This window comes from Panthera pardus, unplaced genomic scaffold (genome assembly GCF_024362965.1).
Source record: "Panthera pardus isolate Hobbes unplaced genomic scaffold, ASM2436296v1 HiC_scaffold_15, whole genome shotgun sequence".
NCBI classification, from domain to species: Eukaryota; Metazoa; Chordata; class Mammalia; order Carnivora; family Felidae; genus Panthera; species Panthera pardus.
Window position 1 is genome coordinate 50,866,167 of NW_026526710.1, and position 16,257 is coordinate 50,882,423.

A 16,257-nucleotide genomic window follows, 5' to 3' on the forward strand; every position below is an offset into this window, starting at 1 on the left:
GGCATGGAGCGTACTCTGAAAAAAATAAACCCTGAAAATAAGCTGAAGTTTCAGGAAGTTTGATGTTGACCTTTGATACCCCATAGAGGCTCTGCTTCCTGCTAACACATGAATTCTCATTGCTTCAGACTATCACAGGGAAAGGTGAAAAGATAAGAAATTACTTTCATAAAATTGACATACTAAATACTCACAAACCATAATCAACCTAAAAATTAATCTAAAATAGAGACTGAGAACCCTATTGCTTGCCTAACTTAATCTCTCCCCTGTGGTAAAACCAACTGTGTTTTGTTATTGTGTGTGCATTTCGATGTCCCTTTCCATAGCTAACTAAACCCAATAAACTCAATTATAACTCTTTGCTCCCATGTTTTCATCCTATTAAACATTCTTTTTCTTTTTCTTATTATCCCAGAATCCCACTTCTCAACGGTACGGTTCATCTCGACAGCCAGGGAGAGAGCCTGGATGCTCAAGGTAGGGTTTAAATATAAAATAGTGTGGGAATCCTTGTCTACTGATGGAATTGAAGTATTGGTGCCTTTGTAACAATTTATTTTCAAAATCCTATTTTACAATTAAAGTATTCCAGTAAACATTCTCCGTTAAAACATTATTTTTCAATCTATAATCTATCTCTCAAGTGTATCAAGGGCTAATTAACCGCTATCAGCAATTCCTCTAAAAATGGCCAAGCAAATTAAAGTTTACTTTTGGAGATATTGTTAGTGATAAGTGAAGGGAGAATATCAAGATGTAATCAAGTAATCTCAGGACATTCAGTATTATTTGTGAACAAATATTCTATTTCATTTATTTATAATCAAAATCAAGGCAAATTCTCAGACTTTACAATAGGGAGCGGAGAGGATTTGGGAAGGAGACAAAGACTCAAAGCCTCATTTTTTTTTTTTTTTCAGTTTGGGGTTTGTGTTTGAGACCCTATCATTTGAACTTCACTTATCTCTCACTGATATTCTGAGTCTCTCTAATGCCTTCAAGGTTCACTCACCTCCAGCAGCTCCCTAGAACAAAGGAACAATTAACTGAAATTCCACCAGATGGCAATCTTTGGAAAGCCATCCACAGAGGTTTCAAAGCTGTGAGCTACTGTTGTTCAGAGAACAGTCTGAGTAAAACGTCCAAGACTTCACCAAAAATGCTCTAAACATCTTTAGTTTTATTTCTTTCCCCCAACACCAAAAATTTTTACCAAAAAAAAAAAAAAAAAAAAAAAAGTTTCACGACTAAAAGCTCAAATCAATGGATAATATATTTGGTTTGGGGTTTCATTGTGATAAATGCTGTGATTAATGGTTATTTCTTAATTATTTGAGAAGAGAAAGCTTAAATACTAACAAAGGATAGCATTTTAAGGAGTTATCTTGGTATCAAACCAAGTGAAATTTGCAGGTATAAAATTCTTACTTGTAGTGATGTGAAATAATTTATTTAAATGAGATGAGTAAACTTTTTTCCTTTTGCTCTAATGAAAATGGAGATCCTGAACTCTGAGTGGTATCCAAGCAGCGGGGCTTTTCAAGGACCAGAGCTGGGACAGAAGGAAGTAGAAAGGCGTCTGAGGGCAATTAAAGTAGAAAGAATCAAGGAGACCAGGAGAGTCACCTGAGCTTGCTTCATACACCTAAAAGCAGACCTTGAGTGTTCTTTGAAACTTCTTTTGCTACCAGCCCTTATGGTAGGGGGCCCATGTGTCTGGGATAGTCCTGGTTTACTTCATTGTCTGGGAGCATGGTCTCATGAGCACCCCCTTTCACCCTCAAAAGTATCTGCATTTGGATGATAAATTCTATAGATGCCTATCTCCTAGACTGGTATGTTCAAAGAAAAAGTAATAGAAAAAGGTACTCCGATGCCTAAATGGGGTGTCTATTTATAAATGTCTTTATATCTAGGACTACAGGACAAATGCTCCCTTTTCTGTAAAGAGCCACATCATGAATATTTTCTGCCTGGTGGGCTATACGGTCTCTGTCACTACTATTCAACTCATAGTGTGAAAACCGCCATGGACAATACATAAATGGCTTAGCGATGTTCCAATAAAACGTTATTTATAGAAACATACAGTAGATGGCATTTGGCTGGCAAGCCATAGTTTATAGAACCTTGTGAGATAATAGTTCTCCACCATTTCCTATCTCCTTAACAAGAAGACCACTGTTCTTAATTCCTCTCCTTGCTCTTCATATCCCTTCTGGCTTGCAGCCTCCTTACTTAACCCTCTCAGAAACTAGTGTTAATAGTTGCTTGAGTGAGTCATCTCACTCATTTGTGTGGTTCCTGAGAATCCTTGACTGAGTCTAGCTGCTTGCTCCTTATCCAAATCTGTTTCTGCACTATGCCCAACAATGCCTGTACCTTCTACCTTATGACCCAGAATAGCCTCCCTAGTGAGGTCTCCTTTGAATCCTGGAGTTAAATCCTGGAGCATAGCTGTTTAGTAGACAATTCAATTTTATGCTTTGGTCCTCACTAAATAACTATCTATGGAAAATATAGCCACATTAAGGAAAGATAAATGTTGATAATGCCAAACTTTTATTATAAAAATGATACATTTATAAGAAAGTTTGGAAAGAAGAAAATCACCCATAACAACACCATCCCAAAATAACTTCAGTTTTTTGCATATTTTATTTTCTCACAAGTATTCCTGTTTTTCTATATTGGATGTGAACTTTGTGTTTTACTTAGTGTTAGTCATAAGCTTCTTTGAAGATCTTCAGAACTATCCTAGGAACACTATTATATCAATTATACCGTAGTAGCCTCCAATTTTGTTGTTGGTTTGGTTCAGTCTAATTTGTATCTTTTTGTTGTTGTTGATTTCCTTAGTACAAAATCCTAGAAGTGGATTATTCAAAGATATGACCATTCTTAAGACTTTTAAACTAGTTTATCATATTTCTTCACGAAAGGTTTGGAGTCCTTAGCACACTGAGAGGACTAACCTCACCACAACTTGATCAGAAAGAGCATGTAATTCAATAATATTTGAGTGTCTCCTCCTATATGTAAAAAAAACAGTGCTAGTTGCTTTGATATACATATAAAAATGATAAGCTTTTCCCACATTTATTGAGTGCCTGCTCTAAACTATATATTGTAGAGTTTCCATGGTGAGCAGAAGACAGCTCATGTCTCAGAGTCTGACCTTATTGGGAAGCTAAGATAGATAAATGTAATCTCTATAACTGTATACAAAATGAGATACACCATAGGAGAAATACCGAAAGATGTGTCGGGAGCCTGGGAGGGCAGGTGGAAGGAAAGGTTGGGGTTGGAGGGTAGAGGTGGCATCTGAGCTTAACCTTGGAGGTGAGTTGGATTGGGATACTCATGTTGGGGAAATTGGCCGTTCATACCATAAACATTTATGGATAGCTAACTATGTGCCAGGTGCTACACTAAAAGCTAAGGTTATAAGGGTAAATAAGATAGAGCTCTTAAAGGTTAGCATCTAATGGAATTGACTGTTTTTTTTAAAAAAAATACACTAAGTAGGATGGCTTGTCTAGCAGAGAATCCACTGGGGGTAGGGATAAAGCCAGGTCCTCTCTGGAAGTGGAGCTTTTACTTGACTCCTCTTCTAACAGTCTTCCTCATTAGTTTCATTTTCATAATCTGCGGGAGATCTGCTTCTGTAAATTTGAATGTTATTCTAGTTGGCTGACCCAACATTCCAATTAAAATTGGCCTAGGGGCTCCTGGGTGGCTCAGTCGGTTGAGTGGCCGACTTCGGCTCGGGTCATGATCTCGCAGTCTGTGAGTTCGAGTCCCGCGTCGGGCTCTGTGCTGACAGCTCGGAGCCTGGAGCCTGCTTCGGATTCTGTGTCTCCCTCTCTCTGCCCCTCCCCCGCTCATGCTCTGTCTCTCTCTGTCTCTCTCTGTCTCTCTCTCTCTCTCTCTCTCTCTGTCAAAAATAAATAAACATTAAAAAAATTTTTTTTAATTGGCCTATACTTCTAGCCCCATCCCCACTCAGTCCTCAGTGAGTATATTCACTGAGAATACACTGAGCTAGGGCTGGGATCCCTGGCCCTCACCAGCTGAGGACTGGAGCAAATCACTAAGAATTAATAGGGTTTCATTTACATCTTGTTCTTTAAACAGCTGGAAGGAACCTCAGTCTAATCCAACTCCCCTCATTTTAAAGATGAACGTTCTTGGGTGAGGAGAGTTAAGTGACAAACCTACCATTGGATGTTTGATGACCAAGTCCAGGCACCAGACCCTGACTTCTGACTCACTCACTGCTTGTTCTGTGCTCAGTGCTGCCATTTTCCCTGCCTACCATAGGGCTAAAAAGAGAATTAGCCCATGCATTTTTTTTTTCTGCATGTAGAAGCAATATGTGTCCTATCCATTTCAGACCACTGCTAACAAACTTTAAATTCTAATTTTTACATTACATTTTTAATTTAAATTTTAAATTTTAATTTAATTAAACATTTAATTTACTTAGCTAAATTAAATTTTATTTTATTTATTTATTTTAACGTTTATTTTTGAGACAGAGAGAGAGCATGAACAGGGGAGGGTCAGAGAAAGAGGGAGACACAGAACCCGAAACAGACTCCAGGCTCTGAGCTGTCAGCACAGATCCTGACGCAGGGCTCGAACCCACGGACCGCGAGATCATGACCTGAGCCGAAGTCGGACGCTTAACCGACTGAGGCGCCACTCAGGCGCCCCTAATTAGCTAAATTAAATTTTAAATTAAATTTTAAATTCAATTTTAAATTCAATTTTAAATTCAATTTTAAATTCAATTTTAAATTAAATTTTAAATTCAATTTTAAATTAAATCTTAAATTAAATCTTAAAACAGTGATGGATAGATTAGTAGAGAGGGAAATGTGGAACAAATTCCTACATCTGCCATTTTCCTCCTTTAGCATCTGGACAAATAACTTGGCCACATGAGTTTTTACATCTTGAGTTTGTTGTAAGAACACTTGGAAGAAACGTAAGTGTGGATACATCATGGGCACTCAGCAAGTATTTTTCTTTCTCCTTCCCACCTAGAGCTACAGGTTCTTGACAGGGGTCCTTTTGTGTATTAATGAGGTTACCCTTTAAAAATCAGGACAATAAATGATGCAATGAGAATACACTTATTTATTTATTTATTTATTTATTTATTTAAGAGAGAGAATGGGTGAGGGACAGAGAGAGAGGGAGACACAGAATCTGAAGCAGGGTCCAGGTTCTGAGCTGGCAGCACAGAGCCTGACGTGGGGCTCAAACTCAAAAACTACGAGATCATGACCTGAGCTGAAATCGGACGCTTAACCGACGGAGCCACCTGGGAGCCCCAAGAATACATTTATAAAAGTATCTGGTATAGAACTTAATATTCTCATTTCTGAATTTCACTTAATTATGCTTAAGGAGCAATTTAGAAGGTTTTATTCATGGTTCTTCACTCTTCAGTACTTATTTCATACGGTCTATGCACATGGTAGTAAGGCTAATTTTTAAAAATTGTATATTAAAGATTAAGCCTTGACCATGGCCCCATCACTGTTCAAGGGGCAGAGGGTACATTTTGGGCAAGAAATTCAGAGTCTCCACCCTGATGCAGCTATGGCCCAATGCAGAGAACAGTCACGGATCAGGCAGCCCCCGACAGGGTACTAAGCAGGGCCTCCTGCATAGGGAGAAGTGCAGGAGGCCACGGGAGCCCCCAGCAGCGACAACGAGACCACAACTGGAGCAGGGAGATGAGACGAGGCTTCCAAGAGGCAGGGACCTCTTCTCTAAGACCTGAAGGAAAAGGAGGAGGCAGCAGATGTTGAGAAGGGGACTGAAGGGAAGGGAGAGTTGTTCAGGTAAAAAGACTAGCAGCCTCTTCAGAAACTTGGAAAGAAAATAAGAGAAGCATATGGCATATTGGCTAAGTTAAAAGAGGTTCAGTAGTGAGCAGCATCAGTAGTGAGAGATAGATGAAGATGGCCCGTGGCAGGCCAGCAAAGACCTTTGGGTTGGCTTTGTGTGTGTGTGTGTGTGTGTGTGTGTGTTTATTTTTGAGAGAGTGAGTGAGCCCGCACCCACTAGTGGGGGAGGGGCAAAGAGGTGGGGGTACAGAGGATCTGAAGTGGATCTGTGCTGACAGCTGTGAGCCCAAAGTAGGGCTCCCGAATGGTGAGATCATGATCTGAGCCAACATCTGATGCTCAACTGACTGAGCCACCCAGGCACCCCTGGGTTGTATTCTGAAAGTGAAAGTAGAGAAAACTGCCAGTTTCATATCTTAAAATGGTCCCTCTGGCAGCTGGGGTAGCGAGGTGGGTGGATTTGAATATAACTTAGAAGGTGAGATAGACAGGATCGGGTAAGGAAGAAGTCAAGGGTTAACTCCTTGGACATGTGCATTGAGGGTTTGCTATGTGGTAAGCACTATTTCAGGGCTGAGAAGGAAAATAAGGTAAGAGCTCTAGGGAGGTGTTAGCATTTCATGTAGAGGGGACTTATGAAGAGAGGAGTGTTTCAGAGGAGCACAGACTGACCCTTGGAACCCCCATCAGGGGGTCCTGATGATGCCACAGTGAGAAACTGTCCCCTGGTGACCATGGAATTGAATGGGCTCCCTAGAAGCTCTGCCAGTGGCAGTGTTATGGTTGCCAGAGGGTGACAGCCAGGTGCCTGGTATAAGTGGGAGGTTTGATGGTATTACTTGCTGAGATAGAAAACACAGGACAACGGAACATTACTAGAGTGATGGCAAGAATCTGAAGCTTAGCATTGAACATGTTGCGTTTAGGGTGCCTGTGACATCTAAATGAATATATGTGGAGTTTGGGATCTGAACCCCCAGAAGAGAAATGAACCACAAATACAGCTTTGGGAGTCACTAACAGCTTTGGGAGCTGCGAGTAGAGCTAAAATTGCCCTAGTAGAGTAGAACCTTAAAGATGACCAGTATTGAGGTAGATCAAGAAAAAGAATACACCCATTCTCATAGCAGCATTATTGACAATAGGCAAAAGGTAGCAGCCGTCCAAGTGCCCGTTAACAGAGGAAGGGATAAACAAAGCACCGAATATACATAGAATGAAGTACTCATGTGCCTTAAAGGAAATGGCAGATGAACGTTAAGGTTGAAGGAAATGTCAGTCCCACAAAGAGAAATACTGTATAATTCCACTCATGAGTTACCTGGAATAAAATTCATAGAGGGGAGAAGTAGAATGGTGGTTTTCAAGGGCTGGGAGAGGGAGATAAAGGGGAGTTCCTTAATGGGTATAGAGTTTGTTTTATCACACGAAAAGCTTTCTGGAGTTGGATGCCGATGATGGTCACACACAACGTGAATGTACTTGACGTGACTGAACCGTACATTTCCGTGAAAATGGTGAAAATAGCGAAATTTCTGTACCATTTGTTCACTACAATGAGACAGATTAATCATGAGACAGAAACACAGGAGAAAGAGCATTTGAATATGTTGTCGTGGAAGCCTAAGGAAAATAGCATTTCAGGAATGAGCAAGTCCAAATGCTCTGCAAAGGTTAAGTAAGATAATGACTAAAAAGTGCCTACTGATTTTTAGCAACAAAGAGGTAGTTGGTGATCTTGATGAAGATAATTTCAGTGGCCTAGTCAAACTGGAATCCAGAATGCAAAAAGTGGAGTCAAGGGCAAGTGGAGAGGGCAGGTTTAGATAAGCCTTCAGATATTTGGCTACAGACATGAGAGAAAGGGGAATCTATGGGGAAGAAAAGTTGATTTAAGATAAAGGGGGGGGGGGGGTTGGGGTGCCCAGGTGGCTCAGTCAGTTCAGTGTCCGATTTTGGCTCAGGTCATGATCTCAAGGTTCATGGGTTCAAGCCCCACGTCAGGCTCTGTGCTGACAGCTCAGAGTCTGGAGCCTGTTTTGGACTCCGTCTCCCTCTCTCTGCCCCTCCCCCACTTGTACTCTGTCTCTCAAAAATAAAACATTAAAAATAATAAAAGGGACTGTAGAGTTCATTGCTGCTGGGAAGGAGCCAAGAGAAAGGGGCACATAAGGTCTGGTAGAGAGTGACCAGGCAAGTCGTTGAGAAGACAAGAGGCAACTGGCCAGGATATACCTCTTCACTGCAGCAAGCAAGAAACAGAATGAGAGGGCTACCTTGTAGGTGAATGTGTAGGTTTGGGGGCAGGAAACTTAAATCCTCCTCTAATGGCTTCAATACCCTCTGAAGTCAGAGGCAAGACCATCTGCTGAGGGAGGGGAAGGTGGAAGGGTCAGAGATCTAAAGAAACTGAAAGAATATTAAAATGTCTGGTGTATGAATAATGACAGGGTGCTGACGAGGAAGACAGAGGGATGATCCGGAAGCGGTGACACCCACTCAGGTTGGGAGACCATGAATTTATAGTTGTTCTTGTCTTCTAGGCAGAGCGCCTCCCCCCCTCTCCAAGAGGTCTTAGCAGGGCTCAGCAGTCCAGATGAAGCACATGTGCCTGAGCAAATGAAAACTTCCTAAGGGCTCCTTTGTGGCAGAAATGTGAATCATGTTTTGATTTGACCATGAGGACACTACATGTATTTTATTTAAGTGGGCTAATGCTTTATTTAAAATGTTGTAGGTCCCGGGTGACTGGCTGCTAATGTTCTGGTTTATAACGGGTTCGAGGTGACTGCAGGGATGGTAGCTCATGAGGGCCCCCTGTTGACAAAGTAGATTATTAGGAACCAGCCTTAATTCACAACTGATTCGCGTAATTCAGAGTGAAGCTGAACAGTTGGAGTTTGGTGTCCCCTCCCCGCCCCTTGCCCATCATAGATACTTGTAGCACCAGAGTCCACTACTCTGTTGCACAGAAACAAAAAACTGCCAACTGCTTAGGAAACCTTTAACTGCTGTATGTCTTCATAAGGTATTTCTGCTTTAAAAAAAAAAAAAATGCTAGTATGGTTACCATACAGTGTTCTATTAGTTTCAAGTGTGCAATATAGTGATTCAATAATCTTATCTGCGGCAATGGGGGTGGATCTAGAGATTTCAGCCTCTTGCACAGAGCACCAGGATTTGGTTAAGGATTTGGTTACTCATCTTTGCTAGCAAAAATGTCACTAAAATTACTCTGAGGTTTACCTACCTTATCACTTTACAACTGGACTGTGGTATGTGGGAAAGAATGCTATTGATGTCTCATAGGCTGCTGCTGCCTGGAATGCTTGTGTCTATTGAGACCCCTAATCAAGTGTTTCTTCTACCCACTCCCCCATGAGTATCTGAGTTTATTTTTCCAGTCCAAAAGATGCAAAATAATGAATATGATGGGCACTAATCCCAGGACACCTCTTATTCCCACTGATAGCTTCAGAATTTTAGGGCAGAGTTCTAAATGTTCTGCAGTGATAATGTTCTATATCTGTGCCACCCGATTCAATAGCCATTAGCCACATGTGCCCACTGAGTGTTTGAAACGTGACTATGAACATTGCAAATGCATTTTCTTTATTCTTTTTTTTTTTTTTTTTTTTTTATTTATTTATTTTTGGGACAGAGAGAGACAGAGCATGAACGGGGGAGGGGCAGAGAGAGAGGGAGACACAGAATCGGAAACAGGCTCCAGGCTCCGAGCCATCAGCCCAGAGCCTGACGCGGGGCTCGAACTCACGGACCGCAAGATCGTGACCTGGCTGAAGTCGGACGCTTAACCGACTGCGCCACCCAGGCGCCCCGCATTTTCTTTATTCTTAATGTGAACAGCCCCATGTGGCCAGTGGCTACTGTATTGGGCGGCCAGCTCTAAAGGCCAGATTAGATAGAACTGAAATTTTAAACACAGCTTACAGATACAGCCAACCCAGGAAACTCATTCTGGTCTTTGATGCCCAAACAAGTCTGGCCTGGCCTCATTCTGCCATCAAGTTCATTGTAGCCTGGAGTTTCTGGTATGCGTTCAGGGTAAATATGGCAGAAGGAGCAAGATGTGAAAACAACCTACAGCTAAGGTGGATTCACCTCCATTTTACCTAAACTGTCTAATACTTGAATACCAGAGTCCTGTGTACAAAGCGGGGGAAAAAAGATGGGGAGAGAACAAACTTGAATGGCTAATGTACAGAAGTACTGTGTTAGCAACTTCACACAGGATGTCTTGGGAATCTTTATACGTTCTGCATGAAATTTGTTTATGCTTTTTATAAGTGAGAAAATCGAGTTTCAGAGCTTACTAACTTGTCCAGGCCTCTAGCTTAGTAAGTAATAGAGGCAAGATTAGTACCCAAGCAAGTGTGAGTCCAAAGCTATTTCCACAAGCAGTATTCACAGCTAGATATACATGTTGGGAACTACCAGAGAAGCAGAAAACCTTCAGGGTAGGATTGGAAATGGAATAGAGGTAATAGGAAGCAAATGACTTTGTGTGTGTGTGTGTGTGTGTGTGTGTGTGTGTGTGTGTGTAATTCTGATTGTCTCAAGCTGTATCCTATATTCCTTCTCCCCTGCCTGCCTGCCCTCCCTACCCTCCCCCACCATTTCAGTTATGTTGATTATAGGTGACCCTTCATGGAAATACAACTGTTAGTGCCATAGATGATGTACAGTTGATCATTTGAATTAAAATTACTCAAGAAACAGACCTACACCATCATCTTTTACCATCTAGGCAAAAGTCACTTGGTAATTAAGTATACTTATGGCATATCTTATGAGACGTAGATTATCTACACTCATTTAATCAAACATCTCCCACGGTTCCAATGTTGCCTGCCTTTCTTAAAGCTGATTTATTTATTTTTAGAGAGATAGAGACCGTGCAAGTGGGGGCAGGGGCATAGAGAAAGAGACAGGGAGAGAGAGAGAATCCTAAGCAGGCTCCATGCCATCAGCACAGAGCCTGATGTGGGGCTTGAACCCATGAAGCTGTGAGATCATGACCTGAGCCAAAACCAAGAGTCGGGCACTTAATGGACTGAGCCACCCAGGTTACCCCTGCTTTCTTCTTCAGTGTCTTACATATATGATGTTCTACTTCTGTGGTCTTTCCAAAATTTCCATTATTGAAAATAATAGTAGAAATCCTGAAAAGCAAGTCACCTATAATCCTACCCTAATGATTTATTTTTCTCTTTTCCTTCTAGGTCTCATGTAATTTTACACAGTTGTAACAATACTATGTGCATACTTCAGTATACTGCCTTTTAATCTCCTTTTATGTTGCGAGCAGTTTTCCATGCTGCCCAACATATATTCATGATTATAGTGTTAAGGTCTATAGAATAGTCTATAGAATTAACCTACTATTATTATTCCAACCTGCCATTGTTTGACTTAAGTAGTCTATTTCAAAGCTAACTTTGGTAGGTTTTAAACTTCTGAATCTTAACTGGTTAAATAATCCCCCTGACTGGAAGTCTTATGCCTGTGTGTTACCACATCCCCTGAGAATAATTCCTATACTAGGGAATTCCGGAGTGTGTATTACCTTGGATTTAAAATTTTTTCACGTGTAATTTTTCCCAAACATAATATTCTAAAGAAAAGGAGGTGATCCATTCTGTTTTAATTATCATTCCCATCCCAGACATTAAGGACTTAATTTATACTTCGTGAATTCTGCATAAGCTATGAAACTGGCTTGGCATGAGGTTGCTCAGCGACTTGCACTGGGGATGACAGATTTTCAGCCTTCCTTACCTCAAATATCATTCTGCTTAAAATGCATGCACTGACGTGTTTGCCTCTGTTCTAAAGTTAGTCATGTTTCAGTCTTCAGGAAAGCAGTTCAAATGAATCCGAGATTATCAGGTTAACATCAAACTACGTTAGGGAACATCAACAGTAAAGGTCAGGATAAGCCTCAGTGTCTCCCTAGAGAACTACATTCTAGGTCATGAGGATTTTTTTATTTTCCAATACTTCATGCTCCTGTTTTGGAGTATGGTGTTAGTCCTTCACTGGACCATGATGTTTCAAAGTGCTGATGTGTTCTGTTGTGATTTTCCCAGGCAATGACTAGGCTACATAATATCTACTTGGTAGAGTTTCTCTCACAGGATTCTTGGGCTTCAAATTTATTTTTGCTCTTGGGGAGGGATACATTTCAAACTCGTGTGAGGTAATGCCACTCATACCACATGCTTTGGCTTACAAATTGGACTTCACCATTAGCATCCTTTTCTGGTGCCCAGCTTAGAGAAAAGCTTTGCTTGGTTTGTCAAAAAAAAAAAAAAAAAAAAAAAAAAAAAAAAAAAATATATATATATATATATATATATATATATATATGAATTGAGTGCTTGGAATGTTATATGATGACATTATTGCCTCCAACCAGGATAACAATTCTTCTAGAAAGGTGTCTTGAAGAATACCTAATCGCTATTGCCTCCTGCTCAAAACAAAACTTAAGAAATTGCCTAACTCAGGCACACTCCTCGATTTTTAAAAAATTAACACCGGTATAATATTAGTTTCCAGTGTACAATTTAGTGACTCACCACTTCCATACAACACCCAGTGCTCGTCACAAGTACGCTCCTTAATGCCCGTCATCTATTTAACCCATGTCCTACCACCCTCCCGTCTGGTAACCATCAATTTGTTGTTCATAGTTAAGGGCTGTTTATTGGTTTGCCTGTCTACCCCACCCCCCTCACAATTGCTAGTTTTGTTTCATTTCTTAAATTCCATATGTGAGTGAGATCCTATGGTATTTTTTTCTGACTTATTTTGCTTATTAAAATACACCGGAGCTCCATCCATGTCATTGCGAATGGCAAGATTTCGTTCATTTTTATGACTGAGTAATATTCCATTGTGTATATATACCACATCTCCTTATCCATTAGTCAATGGACATTTTGGCTCTTTCCACAATTTTGCTATTGTAGATAATGCTGTAAACATTAGGGTGTATGTATCCCTTCAGATCAGTATTTTGTATTCTTTGGGTACATACCTGGTAGTGTAATTTGGATTGTAGGGTAGTTCTATTTTTAACTTTTTGAGGAAACTCCATATTGGTTTCCAGAGTGGCTATACCAGTTTGCATTCCCACCAACAGTGTAAGAGGGTTCTCATTTCTCCACATCCTCACCAACAGTTGTTGTTTCCTACGTTCTTGATTTTAGCCATTTTGACTGGTGTGAGGGGATATCTCACTGCAGTTTTGATTTGCATTTTCCTGATGAGTGATGTTGAGCATCTTTTCATGTATCTGTTGGCCATCTGTAGATCTTCTTTGGAAAAGTGTCTATTCTTGTCTTCTGCTCTTATCGTGTGTTCTGCACCTCATCAAAAATTCGATATCTTATTGTATGGGAAGATAACAAAACATAAAGCATTTGCTTTTAAATTTAATTCCACTTAGGTAAAATTATCTTGTATTTCAGGGTAAAAATGGCAGAGAATTCGGACTGAAAAAAATTGATATTGCTGGCACAAAGAACAATTTACTCAGATGGAACTCAATAAATGGTTTTATTTTTTTAATAAAAAAAAATTTTTTAATGTTTATTTTATTTTTTTAATTTTTTTTAACGTTTTTATTTATTTTTGAGACAGAGAGAGACAGAGCATGAACGGGGGAGGGGCAGAGAGAGAGGGAGACACAGAATCGGAAGCAGGCTCCAGGCTCTGAGCCATCAGCCCAGAGCCCAATGCAGGGCTGGAACTCACGGACCGCGAGATCGTGACCTGAGCTGAAGTCGGACGCTCAACCGACTGAGCCACCCAGGCGCCCCTTAATGTTTATTTTAGAGAAAGACTGAGCGTGAGTGGGGAAGGGGCAGAGAAAGAGAGAGACACAGTCTGAAGCAGGCTCCAGGTTCTAAGCTGTCAGCACAGAGCCCTACATGAGGCTTGAACCCATGAACTTTATGATCATGACCTGAGCTGAAGTTGGACGCTTAACCAACTGAGCCACCCACGCACCCCAATAAATGGTTTCAAATATAACTGAATTTTGGCTATCCTAGGATGGTCATAAAGGCTTCAGAAGAGATGGACTTTGAACTGAGCCTATACTTGTAAGCCCAAATTTGTTAAAAAAAAAAAAAAAAAAAAAAAAAAAGGGTTAGATGAGGAGCAAAAAGGCCATTCCAGGCAGCAGTCAGAAGGTATAAGGAACAGCAGAGACCTCTCAAGGAAGGTAGGGAATGACTGACTCTTTAATGTGATTACTGGAGGATTAAGGAAGAAAGATGAACTACGATCAAACTGTGCTGAATCCCAAATATCAGACAAAGTCATTTAAACTTTGTATTTAAACTTTGCATTTTAGATAGTAAAACATAACACATTGCAATTACCTGGAAGCGCTGAGTTCTAGAACACTCGTCTAAATCTAGATTTGTTTCCCTTCTCTCCAGATGATCAGTTGAAATAAAAATTTTATGAAGAAAAAAATTCATGGCAGTTCTGGAAATGGGAGTAAGGACCAGAAGTGGACAAACTTCTAGAACATGGAAAGGGGACAGGATTATACTGCTAGTTAAAAATGTTTAAAGACAAAAATATGGGGAAAGAACAGTTGAAATGATTCAAAGAATTTTTATAATCCAGATGAAATATTTCTAAGAATAGAAGAAAACAAAATTCAATCCTTGGCATGAAAAGTGTTGCATTCATCATATACTACCCATTTCCTTAAAAAAAAAAATGGGGCACCTGGGTGGCTCAATCAGTTAAGCGTCTGACTCTGGTTCAGGTCATGATCTCATGGTTCATGTGTTATAGCCCCACATCCAGTTCACTGCTGTCAGCATGGAGCCCATGTCAGATCTTCTGTGCCCCTTTATCTCTGTACCTCCCCTGCTCATGATCTCTTAAGAAAAAAAATAAATAAACATTGAAAAAATGAAAAAAAGTCAAGAGGAGTCTTCGTGAATGTAAACAAAGAGTATTCCAGAGTATAAAGCAAAAAACAGGTGGAAAATAAAGAGTATCCAAAGGATGATCTAGACGTTCCAACATAGTTTAAGAAGAGTCTTTAAAGGAAAAAACAAAGACAGCAGAAAGAAAGGCCTAAAGATTGAGATGAAAAGAGGCCAGACCTTTACCCATCTTGGTGAGATTGCAGGATAAAGAAACTCTTAGGGCTTCTGGAGTGGAAAGCCAGACAATAAGAAGATTATCAACACGAGTATTTACCTGAATGGCATAAACTTTGGTACATAGTGTTGGAGGCTGGGACACCATAGAACCAGGCTTTCAAAGCACTGAGGGAATGGATTTTGGAACCATAATTCTGTACTCAGCCCAACTATCAAAGTATGAGAGCAAGGAGACCTTTTCTGACCTGAAGGCTTGAAAATTTTACCTCTCTTTCTTCTCAAACAACTTGAAGATCTAGTCCAGGAAAATAAGAGAGAAAAAACGTAGAGGATAACATAGCATCTAAAAACTATATACTAAATACTGGAAGAGTCCGATTATAACAAATACCAAGATGCCAGCAATAATATCAAGCAATTGGCCTAAATTAGTTCAATGAGGAAGGTCTTGCAGAAAAAAGTCAGATTCTACATAAATTGAGAGTTCAAATCTGAGTATTCTTTATTAGATAATAATGGAATAGGTTTCTTCTGTCAGGAAATAAAAACAGTTAAAATCGCTAAGAAAGACAAACTTTCTTAGATAGATCAAATACATAGATAGGGTAAAATTCAACTTTAATCTTCAAATGAGGCAAGCTTTTGAATAATTAATGGCCCCCAGAAAGATAATCCATTTGACTTTCATGGTTTTGTTAGAATATTCTTCTGATGGCAAGATTTAATGAGCTATTTCTTTCTCTATGAAAGGTGATACCATTTGATTTTGAAGAAAAGAACTGACAATCATAAGTGCCATCTACTAGACTTCAAATTTAGAAGCAATCTATAGTCAAAACAAGGAAGCCTTAAGTATAGTCATAGATTATAATGTAAATACAGAGGATAAAGGAGACATAATGGTAAAACCAAGAAAATGAAAAACAGAAGAGGTTGAGAAGAGACTTAAAATGGAGAGTCAATAGGTCATCTTCCTTGGAATAAGTCAAGAAATAGGATTTTAAGAATGTTGCTTAAAATTATAACGGTAACCCCTGGAATAATTCACAAGATTACCAATAACTGAAACAGGCAAGAAGCAATAAATAGAAAGGTGTTGGATTTCTTTCATAGTAGAAAATACTGTGTTGATAAATCAAGAACAGAACATTCCTGAATTTTTAGAGCTACAATTGTAACCCCCCAGAGAATTAAAAACAAAAATAGTTCAAAAAGATCAACTATTTAAAATG

At 39.8% G+C, this 16,257-nt stretch overlaps 1 protein-coding gene across 2 annotated transcripts in view; it reads left to right on the plus strand.

Moving 5' to 3' along the window:
• The window catches only part of MAPRE2 (microtubule associated protein RP/EB family member 2), a 158,626-nt gene that overhangs the window by 26,869 nt on the left and 115,500 nt on the right, over positions 1-16,257 (plus strand). For both annotated transcript variants that reach the window (XM_019465418.2, XM_019465417.2), the window contains exon 2: positions 419-480. Coding sequence is in view for 1 of the 2 variants with exons in the window: in XM_019465417.2 (XP_019320962.2) it covers positions 419-480 (62 nt within the window). In the remaining variant the exon portion in view is untranslated. The remainder of the gene's footprint in view (positions 1-418; positions 481-16,257) is intronic.